Raw genomic sequence first — 18,618 nt, forward strand, 5'->3', positions numbered from 1 at the left:
GACATCGTCATCGTCTACTCCGTTCCACGCTGCTTGTAGTCTTTTGACACCGCGCTGCTATACTCACCGGGCCTTCCGTCCCGTACACCAACCCCCGTACGCCGGAGGTCACCCTCAGAACGGCGCTGAGCTGTCGTCACCATGAATCTAACGTGTAATTCAACGCTCGAGGAGCTGAGGAGTATGTCACTCGACCCTGAAAACCCCCAACTCAAGTTTTGTGAGACATCAACGTGCAAGAAAGCTAACAGACCTTCCTCTCTCTCAAGTCCTCCCCGGCTCCGAGATCCTCATCGCTGGTCCCCTGACCTTTCACGACCTCGCCCTCATCATCGCCGGCTCCTGCACCATCATCGCAATATGCCTCTCCTTCTACCTCGTCTTCATGCACTCCATCAACTACACCAAGCCCCGCGAGCAGCGTCAGATCATCCGTATCCTGTTCATGGTCCCCGTCTACGCCGCTTCCTCCTTTCTTCAACTTTGGTACTACTGGCACGCGGTGTACTTTCAGCTCATGAGCGACTGCTATGAAGCTTTTGCCATCGCATCCTTTTTCTCGCTCATGTGTCACTACCTCGCTCCAGATGTCCACACCCAGAAGGACTACTTCCGCAATCTCTACCCCATCAAGCCTTGGGTCTGGCCCCTTGACTGGTTTGCAAAGTGCTGCGGAGGAGAAAGGGGACCCTGGCGCACGCCCAAGAGCGGCTTGACCTGGTTCAATGTCATCTGGATCGGTGTCTACCACTACGTCTTTATCCGCGTCGCCATGACTGTCACGGCCGTCGTCACGCAATATTTCCACCGCTACTGCGAGAGTTCAAATAACCCCGTATTTGCTCATATCTGGGTAAGCTTGTTTTGCCCCTGACCCATTTGGAAGCCTTCACTAACAGAAACAGGTCATCTCGATCAACTGTGTAGCGGTCACCATTGCCATGTACTCCGTCATTCAGTTTTACGTTCAGATGAGAGAACCTCTCAAGGAACACTCACCCTTCCTCAAGGTCCTTGCTATTAAGCTTGTAGTCTTCTTCTCTTTCTGGCAGGTCACCTGCATTTCCCTCGCCACATCTACGCTCGACCTTGTCCACCCGAACGAAGTCCTCGCCTACCCGGACATCAAAGTCGGCATCCCTGCCCTTCTTCTGTGTTTCGAGATGGCACTGTTCGCCCTTCTTCATCTGTGGGCCTTCCCCTACGCCCCTTACGTCCCAGGGGCCAAGACCACGTACTACCCGTCCGCCGACTCCCGAGACAGCAACGCTCCCCTCCGCGAAAACGTGCACACGGCACCGGCTGGCGGATGGATGGGCCTCAAGGCTGTGGGAGACGCCCTCAACCTGTGGGACTTCGTCAAGGCCTTTGGACGTGGTATGCGCTGGCTTCTCTGCGGCGTTAAGCGCCGCCACGAGGATCCCAGCTACAAGACCGCAGCAAGCCTCGATATGGACGACCTCGACAAGGGCGGAGACACCGCGTATCACCCCGCCGGTATCAAGAGCACCGACCATCTTCCGATCGCTACCGAATTCCGCCGCAGCACATACCTGCAGCCATCGAGACCACCTCCCCGACCCCAACGCCCCGGCAACGAGAGTGACAGCCTCATAGCCCACGCCCAACCGAACCCCTCGCAGATGTCTCCGCCACGCCGCCCCGCGCGTCCGGATGTCCCGTTGTCGCCCATGTCCCCGATCTCGCCGTACCAGGATCAGAGCTTTCAGCAGCAGGCAGGCATGGCACCAGTGCATCCGGCACATTCAGGGCCCAGCAATGGCGAGTGGGGGAGGACGGGGCCGGCGGCACCAGCAAACCTAGGCGTTGCAGGTCCGCGCGACTTGACGCAGCAAAGAGTGGGAGAAGCGCTCTGGGGACCACCACAAAGCCCAGCAGCCGCCTCCATCATGCCGGAGAGTCCCGTCCTTGGATCGCCGATGAACGGCGCCTACGGACATCCAGCCCTCCAGCAACAGGCGTACCAGCAACAAGCATACCAGCCCCAGGCATTTGGCAATCAACAACAACCGCATGCCAATACCGCGTATAACAACCAAACGCACGAGCAGCAACCGGGGCCTGGCCAGGCCTTTTAGGCTCAGCCATGTACATAAGATTTTCTTTGAACAAAAACCGCGGATGACGAGAGGTTACATGTTGGAAAATTACCAGCAGTCAAGAGAACTGCTGAACACCCCCTTTCATGACTATGAGGTTTGAGGGTTAGTTTGGCTTTTGGGGACTTCAGGCGTGGACAATGCATAGGAAAAAATCGGCGTTTTTTTTGTTTTTCTTTACGAGATACCACATCATTTAGCTGGGTGGGAATGAACACATACGTATGTAAATTCGTTTTGAGTGTTTTCAACACTATGAATGTTTGCTTGGACTGTTGCTGCTGTGATTTGTCTCATTACTCATGTTAGGTGATTGCCGTACTCCCTTTACCGAGAAGAGGTCAAGTCACACGTGGCTCATACTCAAGATGGCAAGTCGATTCAGGTTTTTGTATCAAGACAGAAGCGACAGGATAGTACGCTGTCAAATTCGCTATTGTAAACTAACACAAGATACATAAATTTGCCTCGCCTCCAAAAGTTGCCCATGATTTGTTCCGTCACGCCGAACGGGCCAAAAAAAAAAAAAAGGGGGAAGAAAAAACCCCCCATTGTCCCAGTTAATGACTCCCAAGTATTCCATGTATACACTGCAGCAGCCCTGTCCCCATCCCATTTCACATACACACAGAACATAAAGCCCAATGGCTCCTGCTCTGAAACGAACGACGGTTGCTACCTAGCAAAAAACTCAAACGCCTCGATTTAAACTCCAGAATGTCATGGTGACATGGGTCCGACGGCAGAAAACGAGTCAAACAGGGAAGAATCACCACGTCCCTGGTGATCACCCGGCCTCTAGCCGAGCGACGGACTGGTCTCCCTGCTCCGTGACTCAAAGCTCTCCACCATCTTAAGCACCCTCGTCCGCGGCCTCGCTACGCTCACGACCTCTGCCGTGCGCAGCGTCAGCGACGGCCGGGGCTCCGCCGAGTCTTCCCGGCTCGGCAGCGGACGGTCGTGGTCGTGGTCATGGTCGTGGCTGCCCACGCCTCCTCCGGCTTCATCCTTTGGCGGGGGAAGGTGTAGTAACCTCCGTCCGCGGACCGGCGACCCCGTACTCGGCGACTCGGGTCTCCGCGCATACATCCCTCTGTGGGACTCCAGATCTTCGTCATCGAGGGCGATTTCCTTGCCCTTGCCTTTATCCCTATACTCCTCCTCCAGCGCCCTCTTCTCCAAATCCGCATGGGACCCGTCCAATCCTTCCATCTCATCCTTATCCGGATCCACAAGAATCGCCTCCTCCTCCTTCTCAATCTCGGCGTTTACGACTCTTAACCTCTCCTTGGGCACAGTAAACATGACCTGCACCAGCCGCTGCTCAATCGCCTTTTCGATATCCCACTCATCCAACGACTTCTGATCGATATCCCAGTCGTGCCGGCCCTGCTTCCTGCGCAGGAGCTCGGCGCCCCCGATGCCGGATAATCCGACCAGCCTCGGCTCGTAGTCCGAGCTGACTTGGTCGAGGGATAGACGCCGCGGGCTCTCGTGGTCACTTGAATCTGACGAGTTGTTGTTGACGCCGCTGCTGAAGACGCGCCGGAGACTGCCGAGCCAGCCGAGTGATCGGCGCGGCTTGTGCTTGCTGGGACTGCTTGGGATGTGCACAAAGTCCTCCTCGTCATCATCGTGGTCGTTGCGTGGCCGCTGGCCCTGGAGGAGCAGCGAGGGACCCTCAGCTTGTAAGGCGTTGAATGTGGTTTTGGCGGTGGAGTATGTGTGCCCGCTACTGCTTGATGACGACGAGGTGCCCACCCGGTTATCGGTGATGATGGTAAGGTTATTCGGCCCGGTACTATTTCGTCTCGCAGACGCTGAGCGCGTGGGCACGCTGATGGCGCTCCGCGCCGACTCCGAGACGTTGCTGGCCGTCCGCTCGTCATCCGCCATGGAGCGAGCCGAACGCATCGACGCGCGCCGTGTCGGGGAGACGCGGCTGTTGCGGCGCGAGGGCATGCGAGCTAGGAGGGCTTCGGTGGCGTCAATGTCCGACTGCCAGTCTTGCACCTCTGTGTTGCGCCGCAGTAGAGCCTCCGGACTGGGCGTCATGGAATTGCGGTTGCCCGGTGTTAATATTGGGACGGAAGCCGTCGGCGTCATGAACGGGTCGGCGTGCCCCGGCGTAGTGGGCGTCGCAGGCTCCTGGTCTTTTCTTCGGTTGGCATGTTCAGGATCATCTTCGTCTGCTTCGTAAATCGGGTGGATATGGCCCGGAGTAGTGAGGTTCGCCGCTGGTTGGTATGCGCCTCTTGCCGCGCGAGGTATGGGTTTGCGGGGGATGAGGAGGCCGGGTTGCTGTTGATATACACCTTGATTGTTGCCCGGACCATGGCCTGTCCTGAGCGATTCGTAGCCGAGCGATCTGTCGATCGTCTCGTAGGGGTCGTGACCGCCCGTGTACCAAGAATGGCTCGTCCAGGGGTACGCCGATCCGCCATCCCGCTCCATCATGTCGTCGTCCGGATGCAGGAACCGCGTCGCATCCTGCGCAAGGGAGCGCACAGTCTCTTCTCTCATCTCCTTCTTCTTCCTCAGATGTCTCTTGTAACAAAAGTAAACCAAGAACGCGCCAAGGATAGCAGCAAGCCCAACGCCGAGGCCTACACCGAGTCCAATCTTCTTGATATTGTCGTTTCCAGTGGAACTATCGGACCCAGTAGACGAGGCCGCGTGATTTGGGTTCGTATAGCTCGAAGTCCACGCCATGGAAGTCATGTTCAGAAACCTGAGCCCGGTCCCACTCGACTGCCTCTTCGTCTTGGATCCTGAAGTCGTAATTTCGTATCCTCCGTAAACCATCATCACATTGCCAGGCAAAATCGCTGCTCCATGGCCATAAATCCCACCATCTGGTTGTTGGGATGGAATCGACCACGTCCAGTCTCCGTATGTATCACCCATCTTGAGAAGTGCAAGTTGCGGAGAGGCAGCCTGAGATACACTGCCAACCCAGCCGCCCAGGATAATGAGCGCGGTGCCGTCTTCGTTCAGCACCGCCGTGTGCCCAGACCGGCTCTCGACTTCCGCACCCGCGCGCTTCTCGATGTCCTTGACCGCTAGCTCGCTGCTTCCGACGCGCGTAGCGCTGACAGTCGCAAAGTTCCACGACTCTTCTGGCAGGTTCCAGATGGCGGCGGAGCTCATGTTGATAAAGGCCTGCTGAGTGTGACCGCCGAGTAAGACATAGCGGTTCTGCTGCGTGACGATTCCGGACCGGTTTGAAATCGAAGGGCTCAGGGGCGTGAACGAGAAGCCGGCCTCAGCGTAGGCTGGACCCTTGCCGGAGATGAAGCTGGCGGAGTATCCCGAAGCTACAGAGTCTGAAGGAGCCACTCTCAACATGGCTTTCGTGTATGTCCCGTTCCCTTGCCACGTAGATTCGTCCGTCGTCGATGCTAGGCACATGCCGCCGAATGAGTACAACAAGGGCTCAGACATGGTCGGCGCGAGGGTCGACGAGAAGCTGATGCCTGCGCCGAGAGCATATGGACCTGCGTCAGAGTCCGCACTGCTTGGTAATGTCGCCGGAGTCTTGAACCAGGATCCCGAAGTGGTCAAAGACCCTCCTGGGGTATATGTCCAGATGTCGTAACCTTCCGACGTCATGCAATCCCCCGCCTGAACCACAATAGTCCCATTGTCCGCCATCGTGGGGAGGAAAGCCGTTGTCTTGGTCGCATCGTCGAGGAATGGCAAGCTTGTCGATATGGTCTGCAGGCTCGCGGCGCCGTCGACGGTGGCCGAGGCGTTTACGGACAGCAGCTCGACGCCGGAACTACCCTGGTGAAAGATGTATGCCATGCCATGGTTGCTACTGTTGCCTGGCGATCCCGGCAGGGAGGAGGAGAGCAAGATTGTCGTCGGAGCGTAAGGAAACGTCTGTTGCGCCGAGACCAGGGAAGTGAAGAGCAGCGCCGCGGCGGCAAAGGTTGTCGTCGTCTTGCGGATAGCTGCTTCGGCCCTCGACGAGGTCAACCGGCCGGCCGTCGCGGTCATGATCGTTCCGTAGAAAGTTGTCGTTTGCGGTCCGGTTTTTGTGTAATCGTATGCGCCAACCGCTGAGCGGTGGTCAATTCATGTTCTTTGCCCCTCTCTACTGCGCACTCTAGTCGACCGTCGTTGTCTTTCCGGTGTTGGTGTAATGTGAAGACGGGGAAAGAGTCCAAGTTCTAGAACGGATGCTTCCCTCAGTAGACTAGCATTCCCTCTTTTCTTCTTTCTTCCTTCGTCACTCCTTCTCGCTTCGACTCTCTGTCTCTCAACTAGCTAGCCGGGTCTGAAAAAGGGACTTGAGGAGTACGTCGACAAACACACACAAAAAAAAGTGATAGGCGGGAAAAGAATCAGAGAAGGAAAAGCACGGGACATGCGGGAAAGAGGAGGCCAGAGCTGTGGTCAGGATGATCAGAGATGGAGAAAGGCGAGCAACCCCGGACAAGGGCGATGGGAATTAATCTGGATGACGAGCAAATCGAGGGGTTGGGGTGTGGCCTGGATGCAAGGTGTGCAGATGGGGGGTTTTGGACAAGGGTTGTTTGGTTTCTGTAAGGTAGGGAGGACTGAGGACAGAGACACAGTAGGAAAAAAAGCAGGATGTCAACAAATCGAACGGTTTCGATGTGCAGGGGGGCAACGGAGGAGGGGTCGTTTTGGCGGCGCGCTGCGGCGGTTGACTGGCACCGGTGGGAGGGAAACGACAGACTGAAAGGGCAGAGAGAGCCGTGTGAACCAGCGCCCACAAGATCCGAACGTCTATCAAAGGGCCGCGCACTTGGGAACACTTGGAAATCCCCCAGGATGAGCGGGAAAAGAGGGGTTGGCTAGAAAGCCTAGAACCAAGTCTTCAATCTGCGCCGCAGGCTTAGCACCGATGGACGATAGGGAGATGGGCCAATTAGTGTCCGCAGTATGGCATCATGAGGAACCCGCGGGCAGGTCGGCCCCGATCGAGGACGCTGGACCGGTCAAGGGTTGCCTGCAAGTTGGAAGTGCTTTGGTGCCTTTGGTGCATGAGTGAGTGTTTCCAAGCTTGGGGAGGGTTTATTTTGGCGGCGGCTGCGCGACTGTCAGGCCGTCGTCCGGGGCAACGCCCCACTAAACGGAGGGTCTCGGCTAGAGTGGACCCCTGCTGACTGATGTGCGCCATCCCTAACTGGGATTAGATGAGTTGTGCATCCTTGCTGCCGTTCTTTGTTCGACGGGGGCCACCGGTGATTCGCGAACGACCGACGGTTCTATCTCTCGAGTGTGTTTCAATCCTTTTCCTTGATGCTCGGTGGAACTATTGTTACTTCCAGCATACCCAATGATACAACTCCGAGTCCGGATGGGACACCTCCAGGAATCACATGTTCAACGTGACAATGCGAGGAAAGTGGTTGTATGAATCATGCAAGGGTCCCCTTACGTACGCCAATTCGTCTTATATTGCCTCATCAACCAGGCTAACTACCTAGCATTTGAAGCTACACCACCGCGGAAACAGAAGACATCTCCGTCCAACCTCCAACCTCCAAGCTGCGCGACTTTAACATCTTGGTCCTAACTCCGCGTCACCTGAGGTAGACGTCCAAGTGGATCGCAAAATGATCTACCGAATACATCCTGGAACTCTTTTTCTGCTACCTTACGAATACTCCGACCATTACAACTGTTCCTCTTCTTGGCTAATTCTTCAAGGAACATTCTCCAGATGAGATACTGAATGTGACTATATCAAAAACTGATCATTTAAAGAGATATCCTCAGATTATGAGCTGGTTCAACCAACCACCTTTGGTGAATATGGGATAAATGAAACACGAGGTAAGGCAGTGATAAGACAGGTTATCAGTCATACAGGTACCAACTGCTGGACTGACTTGTCATCTGGGTAACACCATCATCAAATAAGCCACCTCACCTCTGCATCACAGCCCGTGGACCAGAGAAACACAATCTATCAAAGTTCGCACCCGTGCAACCCCGTACCTGCATTCATCTACACAGTCTGCCATCCACGCTTCCCTCAACCTCATGCTACTTAGCCGTCTCACCAGCCGCCTCAGCACCAACACCCTCATCCTCATCATCCACCATACCATCAAACAACACACCATACTGATTCGGCAACTTATCCCTCACCTCCCTAGCCATCATCACAAACCCCTTCAACTCATCCTCCTTCTCCTTCAAATCCCTCAACAACATCGACACCGCCCTCTCTAAATGCCTCGGCCCCTCCGCTACCTCCGCCCGTCCATAATACCTCTCAAATTGCTCATTCATAAATCTAGCCTTGTCCAACTCCGTCGCCAACGTCTCATTATGCTCCTTCATCGCCGCCCCCACACTCGTCAACCCGTGATTCTGAATCTCCATCCGCGTCGCCTCGTCCAGCTGACTCTTGTACTTGCTCTCCCAATCCGACACCCGCGCAGGCCACGTCGGCGTCACAACAGACACCACCGTCGGCGTCAACTCTAATCGCCTCGTCTGCTGCACGGCAGGGTGCTCCCCGTGCGCGGGCAGGATGAAGATGGTACTCTTCCCCTTCCCAGCAAGCCTATAATACCTCGTCTTGACGTCGTAAAAGACGAGTCCGCGCGCATAGAGATCCCCGCCGCGTGTCTCGTTCCACATACGCTCGCCATACGTCCCGTTGGCCGTCCAAATCTCCCTCTTCTGCTCAATCTGCGCCTCCTGCCTGTCCAACACGCGATGCAAGAAGTCAAAAACGTCGTCGCCCGCGTTGGCGAGGATCCATTTATCCTGCGGATACGCCATCTCGCGGCCCGAGGAGGCGTCGGGGCCCATCCTCGAAAGCATCTGCATCGGCACGGCGGCCTCGCCCGCCGTAACGTCGAGCGCGTTGGCGTAGCCCAGCTCGAGGTCGTGCATGCGCGCCACGAGGTGCTGGGTGTAGAGGAGCCATTGGCCGAGGAGGCTGTTGCGGACGGCGGCCATCTCTTCCTTGTCGAGGGCTTCGTCGGTGGGGAGGAGGGACAGGAGGCCGCCCGTGGCGCTGTACTCGTGGTCCAGCATCTCGAGACACTCGTTTGCGTGGTGTGCTAGAGCAGTATGCGTGGCGTAAGGGCGAGGTTTGGTTCTCTTGCCCTTGTCTTCGTTGTATTCCTGGAGGGGGCAGTGGTGAACGGTGCCCTGGGTATCCGACTCGTGCTGGATTCTGTTCATGAGATCAGTCAGGGGCTTGTTGTGCCACTCATCGTCGTTCTCATAGGGAAGCTGCAAGTTATTGAGCCAGTCAAAGGCCTCGTTGTCTCTAAACGACTTCTGGATGCGGCCCTGGTTGTTGTTGGTTTCATTGTCAACTTCGGCGTACTGAGTCGTCGGCGCAAGCTGGGCAATCAGGATGGTCAGCGCTTGCGCGTGTTGCTTGAGGGCGAGCAGTGTAGGCGCATGTCCATTTGTTGAGAGATACCCGCAGTTGACGTGACGCAGGAGGCTGGCATCCCAGTTGGCGTATTCAGCGTGTGGAGCGTCTTCATTACCACCACCTAGGCAGAGAACCTCCTCGATGTAGCGGGACTGGTAGGCGTCGGCATATGGTGTCTTTGGGATGCGAGCTTGAGGGGGTGGAGGGGGCGTTCTGGAAGACATGATGAAAAGTCTGGTTTAGCGTAATTCTCAGGGAAATTCTAGTGCGGAAGAGGTAAGCCAGCTGGTGAGATGAATGGTTGAACAGCATGACGATGCTGGTAATGGCCATCTTTGAGGCAAGACGTGTTTATCAACGCTGTCGATTTAAAGGGATGAGCATTCCTTGGTGATGGCACCTGATGGAAACTTTAGATCAAAGACTACATGGCAAGGTCTGCGATGTCAAGCTCAACAGTGACCAGACAAACAATAGACGAGCATGATATTGACGATGATTCTAAGTTGGGAACAATGACAGCTCGCATTTTTGGCACATGAATGCGACTTTCATTCATTGTTGGAGCATGGAGATGATGTTTTGTCTAAGACGGAAGCCATTATCCTCCTCCATGCTAGGAGAGTACGGCATCCTTTGTCAGAGTCTGAGCAACGAAGAGCAATAAGAATTGGGATGGTGAACCATGAAGCTTTGGCCGACTTCGGCGAAACCCTAGGCAACAACATCTAGACAATGAGAACTTGAAGCAATGTGCTCATCGTCTTGAGATTTGCAGATCGCGATGCCCGCTGTCGGTACCCATGGGCACAAGCATATGATTCAGCGGCAGGGCATATGCTTCTGCTCTAGAGAGAGATGGTCTCTGGCTTCAGCTGTCTGGGAAAGTATCACTCAGACCAGACCGCATCTCTGGAAGGGTTGATGGGATCGGGACTGTGAAGCCTTGTGAAGTCCACAGCCTCTGAATAGCTTCGCTCAGGCGGCACTAGCTGAACCGGCTCTAAGCGTGGTCATGATTCTATTTAAAACCAGGCTGAAGTCCGTCTCTTTCGGTCGTCGGCAAGTGTGCTTTACTGCTGCTTAGCAGTACCGCCGATGGTTGTTTACCGGGCGTAGTCCCGAACGGAGCTTTCAAATAGAGTTTAGAACGACCGCCTAGATTCGCGTTTCTCATTTCTCAACGGAGAGGTCCGGAATTGAGGCGAAGTCGTCCGGGATGTTTGATGAAGGGGTCGAGTGCGGTATGGGGGCCTGGGCCGGTCGAAATGCGGCCGGTCAGCTTGCGGGTGCGCACGTGGGAAGCACAAGACTGCGAATCTGCAAGAGGTGCAGCAATATCCAGCTGTGCAGGCTGATGAGTTGTAAATATGCAGATGATGCTGAGGACTGCAGATTGCCCTGATCGGGCTGGTCACTCTTTCGGCTAAGGACGATGCCGCATTGTTGGTGACATTGCCTACCTGTCATCGACGCCGTGTCATTCCAGAATGCGCGTCCTCAGTCGTTTGACGCGACACGCTGGAAACACATAAAGATGCGTCGAAGCGGTGTAACCGGCAGTAGGCCGTGTTCAGAGGGCCACGGGCGGCTACCGTCGTCAAATGTCGCACAAAGTATAGACAATAGCAACAGTGGCTGGTGGTTTGTCTCGATTTTCAGGCGGCGCGGCTTTGTCTCTCGTGGCTCACTGGCCATGGGCTCGGCTGGTCGCTAGTCCACCGTAGGCGTTTCTCCCGGAGACACAATTTCTTTCGTCAGCCGAGCAGGGATCCTGGAGGAGATGGTTTGTCAATGGTAGCATGGGACGGGTGTCAAATTGTGGAGGATTTGAGATTTTCTGGTAGAGTAGCGCCGATGCAGGTTGATAGGGTCTCCGGAAGTGGGTTGGGCTGGGTGACCATCGGCGCTAGGGTAGAAAACATGTGTGGACACCCAGCGAAGCGTTCCAGAGCAGTAAATTGGCAGCATTCGTCGAGACTCGGGAGATCGTAAGTGGCACAGATCCCATCATCCATCCTTCGTCTCGATGCTCCAGCTTCCAAGACCACCAGTGCGTTGGTCCCAGGGCTATAGCGATTTGGAGGTGCGCAAATTTCCATGTCCATACGAGCATGGCATTTTCGATGACGCCTACGAAGGCTGCCCAGCCGGCCGGTGTGTAAACCGTCTTTTCTGGGGTATCTTGAGGGATGTCATGTTACCGACGTTTTCGAACGGGATGCGCAAGAGCCGCGCGGAAGTGGATGCTGGATTGTGCGTAGCTTGTCGATAGCATGGACAATCACGAGGGGATTGCGTCAGTGGGCAGGTGAAATTGGGGTATTTTCTGGTACGTCGCTCACTTGGCCGAAGAAGCCAAGCCAAGCAAGTTGATGTCACTCGGTAGTTTTGGTGCCGGGTGGCTGCCGTTACTCGCGCCGGTCGCCGTGTCTCGGGGGAAAAGGCTTCGAACGTTGGAAAGGGCCAAGAACTTTCGAGGCAAAATTGGCCGGTGGTCGGGGACGATGCCGTGAAGGATCATAGGATGGAGGTTGAACTGATCAAAGAGTTGGCCGTCTGAAGGCCAGTTTGATGGAGTTTGATGTGGCACCGCCCGCAGTGATTGACCGGAGACCCTGCAAAACTGCGACGAGCCCTGCAGCGGGAAGGATAAAAGACCAGATTTTAAGTGGTGAAAACCGGGAATCTCAGCCAGCGCATTTTGGGTGACTGCCGGGGGTGTTGTTTGTTGGCTGCAACGCTGCCGGCGGGTGGCAGGGCTGGTGGACCACGGTGTTTCCGGGTAGTGAACCGCGGGAATCAGGGCAGCCCGGTAGAGAAGAGGAAGAGGAAGAAGGAAATGCGACTTGTGAGAATTAGAGTGAAGACCATGCCACTGTCGAAGAGATGAACGCATCCCAAGACAAGCGACGAATGTTTGGGTGCGTCAGCATCAGTATGAACGGACCATGGAGATGTCTGAGCCTCTGATGGTCACCAGAAGGTGCAGACGAGAGGGAGCCAAGACCACAAACTGTGTACGAAGTAGGTTCGTAAGTCGTAGACTGGAGTCACTAGACGGCAATCTGGACCGACAAACCTTCCTCGAAGTGGGCAGAATACTACCTGTTAGCTCTAGAAAAGAAAAAAGCAAAAAGTTTTAATCAAAAAATGAATCACAAAAAAGTATTCGACAGTGCCCACAAACCGGCAACGGCAGCGTTGAGTCCTGAAGGAGGTTTCCAGTTAGAAACACGGCAGCCAATCAAGAAGCGTCGCATGCAGTGTTCAGCCGACCCACTTCACCTCGAGTGGCCAGGAATCGACGATACACTGTAAAGGAACCCACCATATGGTAGGTGCGCTGCCGTTCCCAGGATGGCAGGCGCATCGACACCAGGAAGTTGCCAGGGGATCCAACTTTCCATGTCGAACTTTCCCTCTTACCTACACTAGTGTACGTAGTAGTTGCCAGTTACCTCAGATAGGTATCTAAAAGTGGGGGTAGAATTTGGGAAGATGCAAGTTTGCAGGAAAGAGTCAACCTCTTCCTGCCCCCCAAATGCACATTCACATTGAGCTAGCCCCTGTCTGGATGAAGGGGCTCCCATGTTTTCTTACCACACTTACTAGGTACCTCTTTCCCTGCACACACTGAGCAGTGAGCGTGAGAACAATGCATTTGCACGGGCTTGTCGAGTTGGATTGGCACTGCGTGTCTGCGTCATAGTTGGCATTGGCTGGCATTCTGCTAGCTATTCCAACCCTGCGGCACGTCCAGTATCGATTGGCACGGTGGCTCTGCCGACAGCTTAACCTGGAACACACCACCTCCGCGCCTCGTTTCCCCTTGCCCGCGCCACCAACACGATCTCTCTAGCACAATGAGCCGGTGAGGTAGCAATCTTTGCATGTGAGGTGAGACTTTACTCGACTGCATGAACAAGCACTACCTGGTCGGTCTTCGTTGCTGACTGTGGACAGCCGACAGGAAGAGGGCCCAACCGAGCTGTCTTCAGCTGGTGTGTGTCGTGCACCCAGCGGGCTACATAGTACCTACCACTGTGGAATGGGTGACAACCCGGTCTAGGCCACGCCGAACTGGGGGTCTCAATTTGAATCTCCCGGTGGCCTCCCTCTCACGCTTCGTCGGTACCTTGTGTGTGTGCTTCCTAGTCGGTGAGGGCCTGTTTGAGAGGAGACAGTAGGCCTAACCCTTTGAAAATAAGAATAAGGGACGACGAGGACCCCTCATCGGATCATGGGTATTATTCATCTCAAGCATTCGGATTGGACTGTCTAGATAGAGACATCAGACTCTCTGCAGACATTCGATAGAGAAGAGGCATTACGACTCGTGGACCCCTTCCTGCCACAGACTTTATCCCACGACTCCATCCACCTGTCCATCATACTCCACCAAGATCTGCCTGTTATTGCGTCGTGCCCGACCTCCTGCCTTGCAGCCCTTCATCGCTTCATCGAAAGGTAAGCTCCCTCGGCTCGATCGACAATTCCTGCTCTCATCCCCAGAAACCGTACTCCTCCACCATCCCCATCGTTCTGGCTACCACTAGACTCGACTGAAGCTGGCGCAACAGTCGTGACAGCAACAGCGGCACCAACGAGCAATAGAAGGGGGCACAAAAGATAAACTAACACTGCCCCTAGTGCTGTCTTGTGGCGTCACCTCCTTTCAGCGCAACGAACTGAGACATTGGGAGACGCGCCCAATTTCCTCCAAACCACCAACCCTTCACCTCAGTCACGTCACTATTTGCTTCTTCTGCTTCTCCTACGGCTCCAAGTCCCTACCCCCTTTGCAGCTTCGCTCCCAATATCCAAAGCAGCAGCACGCCGCACCAACAAGTCCAGACCAAAGCACCATCGCACGCAAGCGCACCGCACTACCTCACCTCACCAGCGCGCAATCAGTTACCTCAGAGCTCTGGGCACCTTGTCGCTTGTGTAACTGATCGACGCTCGGCCTGGCCCATCCCAGCATCCTGACAAGCTACGAACCCATCGTCTCATTTCCCAACTCCCGGTTTTCCAACAACGCGCACCACACATATCATCCCCCACCCGTCCCCCCTTCCACTGCTTCTTTTTGAACCCCCTGTCCCTAGACCTTCTTTTCTCTTCCCGCCCACCGTCCAGACTCCAAGTGTCCACGGCCCTTCGTCTGTCTCTCGGTAGGACTCTCCACGACACACGACCCTCGATACCCTTCCCTGTTTAATACCCGACTTGGCCCCAGGGACCCCCACCGTATTCGACCTCCCTTCTTCTCTTTCGACTCAACTTTGTCCTAGCAGGCACGCAAAAACCAACAACCGTAACGACCACCAGGCGTCTCAATACGCCTAGACGCCATCATGTCGGGTCTTGGCAGTGCCGAAGATGGCCAGGGCAACCGCGGCGAGGCTCTCGATGATACCTCGGGTAGCACCATTTCTGGCCTCGTCAGTACTCTAGCTGTCTGCGCTCCCATTGCCGGCGTTTACCTCGTCATCTTCTTGATCCTCCGTCGCAGCCAAAGGCGATTTTATGCACCGAGAACTTATCTCGGCAGCTTGCGTGAGAGGTTCGTGAGAGTACCCCATCTTCACAAACCTAACATGCTAACTTTTGTCACAGCGAGCGATCACCAAGTCTACCCAATGGCTTGTTCAACTGGTTCAGTCACTTTTGGAAGATCCCCGATGTCTATGCTCTCAAGCATCAGTCTCTCGATTCTTACCTCTTTCTTCGATTCCTCCGTATTTGCGCCACCATCTGCCTGGTCGGCCTTGTCATGACATGGCCAGTCCTCTTCCCCGTCAATGCCACCGGTGGAGGTAGCGCCAAGGAGCTCGATATCTTAACCTACAGCAACATCGACGTCGCATCCTCCTCTGGCCTCAACCGCCTGTACGCACATGCCCTCATTGGCTGGCTATTCTATGGCTTCGTCATGTACATGATCATGCGCGAGTGCATCTTCTACATCAACCTGCGTCAGGCATTCCTGCTCTCGCCAACATATTCTAAGCGCATCTCGTCTCGCACCGTCCTCTTCGTATCCGTGCCCGACGCGTACCTTGACGAAGCCAAATTCAAGAAGCTTTTCAGCGATTCGATTAAGAGAGTTTGGATCACTGGTGACACCGAGAAATTGGACGATCTCGTCGAGGAGCGTGACAAGGTCGCCATGAAGCTCGAGAAGGCCCAGGTGAAGCTCATCAAGTTGGCAAACGCCGCTCGTCTCAAGGCTGCCAAGAAGGGCGGTGCTCCTGAGAAGACTCCCTCGGCTCAAGACACCGAGGCTGGCGCATCCGATGCCGCTGCTCGTTGGATCCCCCAGAAGAAGCGCCCTACTCACCGTCTTGGTCTTCTGGGTCTCGTTGGAAAGAAGGTTGATACCATCGAATGGTGCCGTTCCGAGCTCCAGCGCCTTATCCCCGCCGTCGATGCCGCTCAAGCCGATTACCGCGCCGGAAAGGCCAAGAAGATTCCGGCCGTATTCGCAGAGTTCTACACCCAATCCGATGCCCAGGCCGCCTACCAGGTTACCACTCACCACCAAGCCCTTCAGATGACGCCCAAGTACATCGGCATCCAGCCTACCGAAGTCATCTGGAAATCTCTCAGAGTATCTTGGTGGCAGCGCGTTATCCGTCGCTATGCCGTCATTGCTTTCATCAGCGCACTCATCATCTTCTGGGCGATTCCTGTCACCGTGGTCGGTATCATCTCCCAGGTTTCGTACCTCAAGAAGATTTCTTTCCTCACATGGCTCGACAAGATTCCCAATGTCATCATGGGTGTCGTTTCTGGTCTTCTCCCCAGTGTTGCTCTGGCAGTTCTCATGTCATTGGTGCCGGTCATTATGCGTCTTTGCGCTAAGCTCTCTGGCGAGCCTTCCAACTCCCGCGTTGAGCTCTTTACCCAGAACGCGTACTACTGGTTCCAGCTCATTCAGGTCTTTCTTATCACGACTGTCTCCTCGTCTGCTGTAGCGACCATCCAGGCAGTCTCTGAGAATCCCGGCTCCATCTTCAGCACTCTGTCCACTGCGATTCCCAAGTCCTCCAGCTTTTACGTCAGCTATTTCATCCTTCAGGGTATCACACTCGCAACCGGTGTTTTGACCCAGGTGGTGGCGTTTGCAATCTTCGTGGCTATCCTGAAGTTCCTCACCAATACGCCTAGAGCTCTGTACAATAAGTGGTCCACCCTTGCGGCCATTTCGTGGGGAAGCGTGCTCCCTGTCTACACAACCATTGCCGTCATCAGTAAGTGTGGCCACTTTCACTCAATCCAGGATTTTTTGCTAACTCCGCCTAGGCATCACCTACGCTCTCATCGCTCCTCTGATGCTGTTCTTCTCCACCCTCGGCATTGGCCTGTTCTATCTTTCTTACCGCTACAACATTCTGTTTGTTACGGATACCAAGATTGATACTAAGGGTCTGTTGTACCCCCGCGCCCTCAAGCAGCTTTTTGCCGGTGTTTACTTGGCAGAGATCTGCCTCGTGGGTCTGTTTTCCGTATCGAAGGCATTTGGACCCCTCGTCCTTATGATCATCTTCCTCATCTTCTCAATTCTCTTCCACCTCACCCTGAACAGTGTTTTGGACCCTCTGCTGTACACTCTTCCCAGATCCCTCCAGGTCGAGGAAGAGTCACTGAACGCCGACGTTGAGGGTATTGACCGCAAGGATTCTGGTAGAGGCGTCTCTGAGGAACAGAACGGTGATTCGAGCGGCTTCATGAAGAAGATTCCCAACATCAAGAAGTTCGCCCCCGGAGGTGACGAGAACGTTGTCGAGAAGGGCGGCAACATTGTTACACGATTCCTCAAGCCGTGGATATTTGCCGACTACCTGCACCTTCGTAACCTCGTCCCCCACGACCCCACACAGATTGACGAGATGTACCCTGGCAACATTCAGGATAACGCCTACTACCCACCTTCGGTCTCGAGCCTGCCTCCTCTCCTTTGGATTCCTGAGGATGCTGCTGGTGTTTCGAAGTATGAGATCGCGCAGACGAATAAGATCATTCCCATCACCGATGAGGGTTGCTCTTTGGATGAGAAGAATAAGCTTGTTTGGGATTCTGAGGGCGCCAGACCTCCCATCTGGGACGAGAAGATCTACTACTAAAGCATGTGCTTTACCTGTCACTTGTATACCATTGATACCCTTGGGAGTATGAGCTCTCTCTAATAACTGCAACGCCCTCTGGCGTTGGCCTTTTTTATGTAGTCAAAATGAGAATTTTACAATCCCACTGGTCCTATTCCACCTATCGTACCAGCGAAACTGCGCATCGGGATAGACAGATATTTTCGTAAACACGGTTCTAGCATTAGCATTATGAAGAGCAAGGCTATCTGCATCTTGGCGCTCACAACTTCGACAAAGATCATGATCGCATTGTAACGAGCACGTAACGCGGAAAGATGATGTACGTAGTAGAGGCGAACCATACCGTTGCCGGGAGGGACACCTGCGCGTCGACTGCAGTTCATATTCAAAAGGGGCAGCTGCAAATAACTCACTGATAGGTCCTCAGGGAAGGAGCAGTGTGTCAATAATCGCCGGGTTGAAGCCTCATAGCTGAGGCTGCACGATTGTTCAGATTACCCAGAGACGACCTTCCCGAATGAGATCTACTTCATCGGTCAGAGAGTCAAGCTGCCTGCCTGCTTTTGCATATTCACTAGGCTACACCTCTCTTCACACACATCAACGTGAAGCTATTACGCCTCCTACTTCCCACACAGGTCAACTTTCGCTTCACTGATATCTTTTCCCCTCCTCTGGCAGCCATCGCTCTTTGTGGATCTTGAGCAAAAAAACTTCGCAAGTACTTTGCTCGACGGCATCACCAAAAATGGCGACGGTATCTTCTGATACCTCGTCGTTGGCAAGTGCCCTCGATCATCACCACATGGAAATCGGCCCAGCGTCAATGGATACAGAAACCGTGAGTTTGGTTTCGCCGATGCTGACTGGCCATTGGCCAAGTCCTAGCGACAGTGTTGGTGCAGCAGCTGCTATGGACACGCCACCCCAAGGCCCACTTTTCAGCGGAATTGCGCTTTCGCACCCCCAGCCTCCATCCCAGCCAACGACTCCAACCAAA

General features: G+C 54.7%; 5 protein-coding genes across 5 annotated transcripts; 2 read left to right on the top strand and 3 right to left on the bottom strand.

Annotated features, from left to right (window-relative positions):
- Positions 1-141: 141 nt before the first annotated feature.
- BDP55DRAFT_553847 (organic solute transporter Ostalpha-domain-containing protein) lies at positions 142-2,099 on the top strand (the record flags this gene model as incomplete). The annotated part of the gene is made up of 3 exons (XM_060569331.1): positions 142-181; positions 270-853; positions 906-2,099. The coding sequence occupies 3 exons, from the start codon at positions 142-144 to the stop codon at positions 2,097-2,099; spliced, it is 1,818 nt and encodes a 605-aa protein (XP_060428669.1).
- Positions 2,100-2,918: 819 nt separating this feature from the next.
- Positions 2,919-6,122, bottom strand: BDP55DRAFT_553898 (uncharacterized protein; the record flags this gene model as incomplete). Its single annotated transcript, XM_060569336.1, has 1 exon — positions 2,919-6,122. The coding sequence occupies one exon, from the start codon at positions 6,120-6,122 to the stop codon at positions 2,919-2,921; it is 3,204 nt and encodes a 1,067-aa protein (XP_060428670.1).
- A 2,022-nt stretch (positions 6,123-8,144) lies between these two features.
- Positions 8,145-9,725, bottom strand: BDP55DRAFT_632738 (uncharacterized protein; the record flags this gene model as incomplete). The annotated part of the gene is made up of 1 exon (XM_060572460.1): positions 8,145-9,725. The coding sequence occupies one exon, from the start codon at positions 9,723-9,725 to the stop codon at positions 8,145-8,147; it is 1,581 nt and encodes a 526-aa protein (XP_060428671.1).
- Positions 9,726-11,842: 2,117 nt separating this feature from the next.
- BDP55DRAFT_632739 (uncharacterized protein) lies at positions 11,843-13,230 on the bottom strand (the record flags this gene model as incomplete). Its single annotated transcript, XM_060572461.1, has 6 exons — positions 11,843-12,379; positions 12,452-12,517; positions 12,584-12,618; positions 12,692-12,712; positions 12,833-12,923; positions 13,114-13,230. The coding sequence occupies 6 exons, from the start codon at positions 13,228-13,230 to the stop codon at positions 11,843-11,845; spliced, it is 867 nt and encodes a 288-aa protein (XP_060428672.1).
- Positions 13,231-14,861: 1,631 nt separating this feature from the next.
- Positions 14,862-17,633, top strand: BDP55DRAFT_632740 (uncharacterized protein; the record flags this gene model as incomplete). Its single annotated transcript, XM_060572462.1, has 3 exons — positions 14,862-15,070; positions 15,124-16,760; positions 16,813-17,633. 3 exons carry the CDS (start codon positions 14,862-14,864, stop codon positions 17,631-17,633), a joined length of 2,667 nt encoding a protein of 888 aa, XP_060428673.1.
- Positions 17,634-18,618: the final 985 nt, after the last annotated feature.

The sequence above is a fragment of the Colletotrichum godetiae genome (assembly GCF_030913485.1).
Source record: "Colletotrichum godetiae strain CBS 193.32 chromosome Unknown BDP55scaffold_24, whole genome shotgun sequence".
NCBI classification, from domain to species: domain Eukaryota; kingdom Fungi; phylum Ascomycota; class Sordariomycetes; order Glomerellales; family Glomerellaceae; genus Colletotrichum; species Colletotrichum godetiae.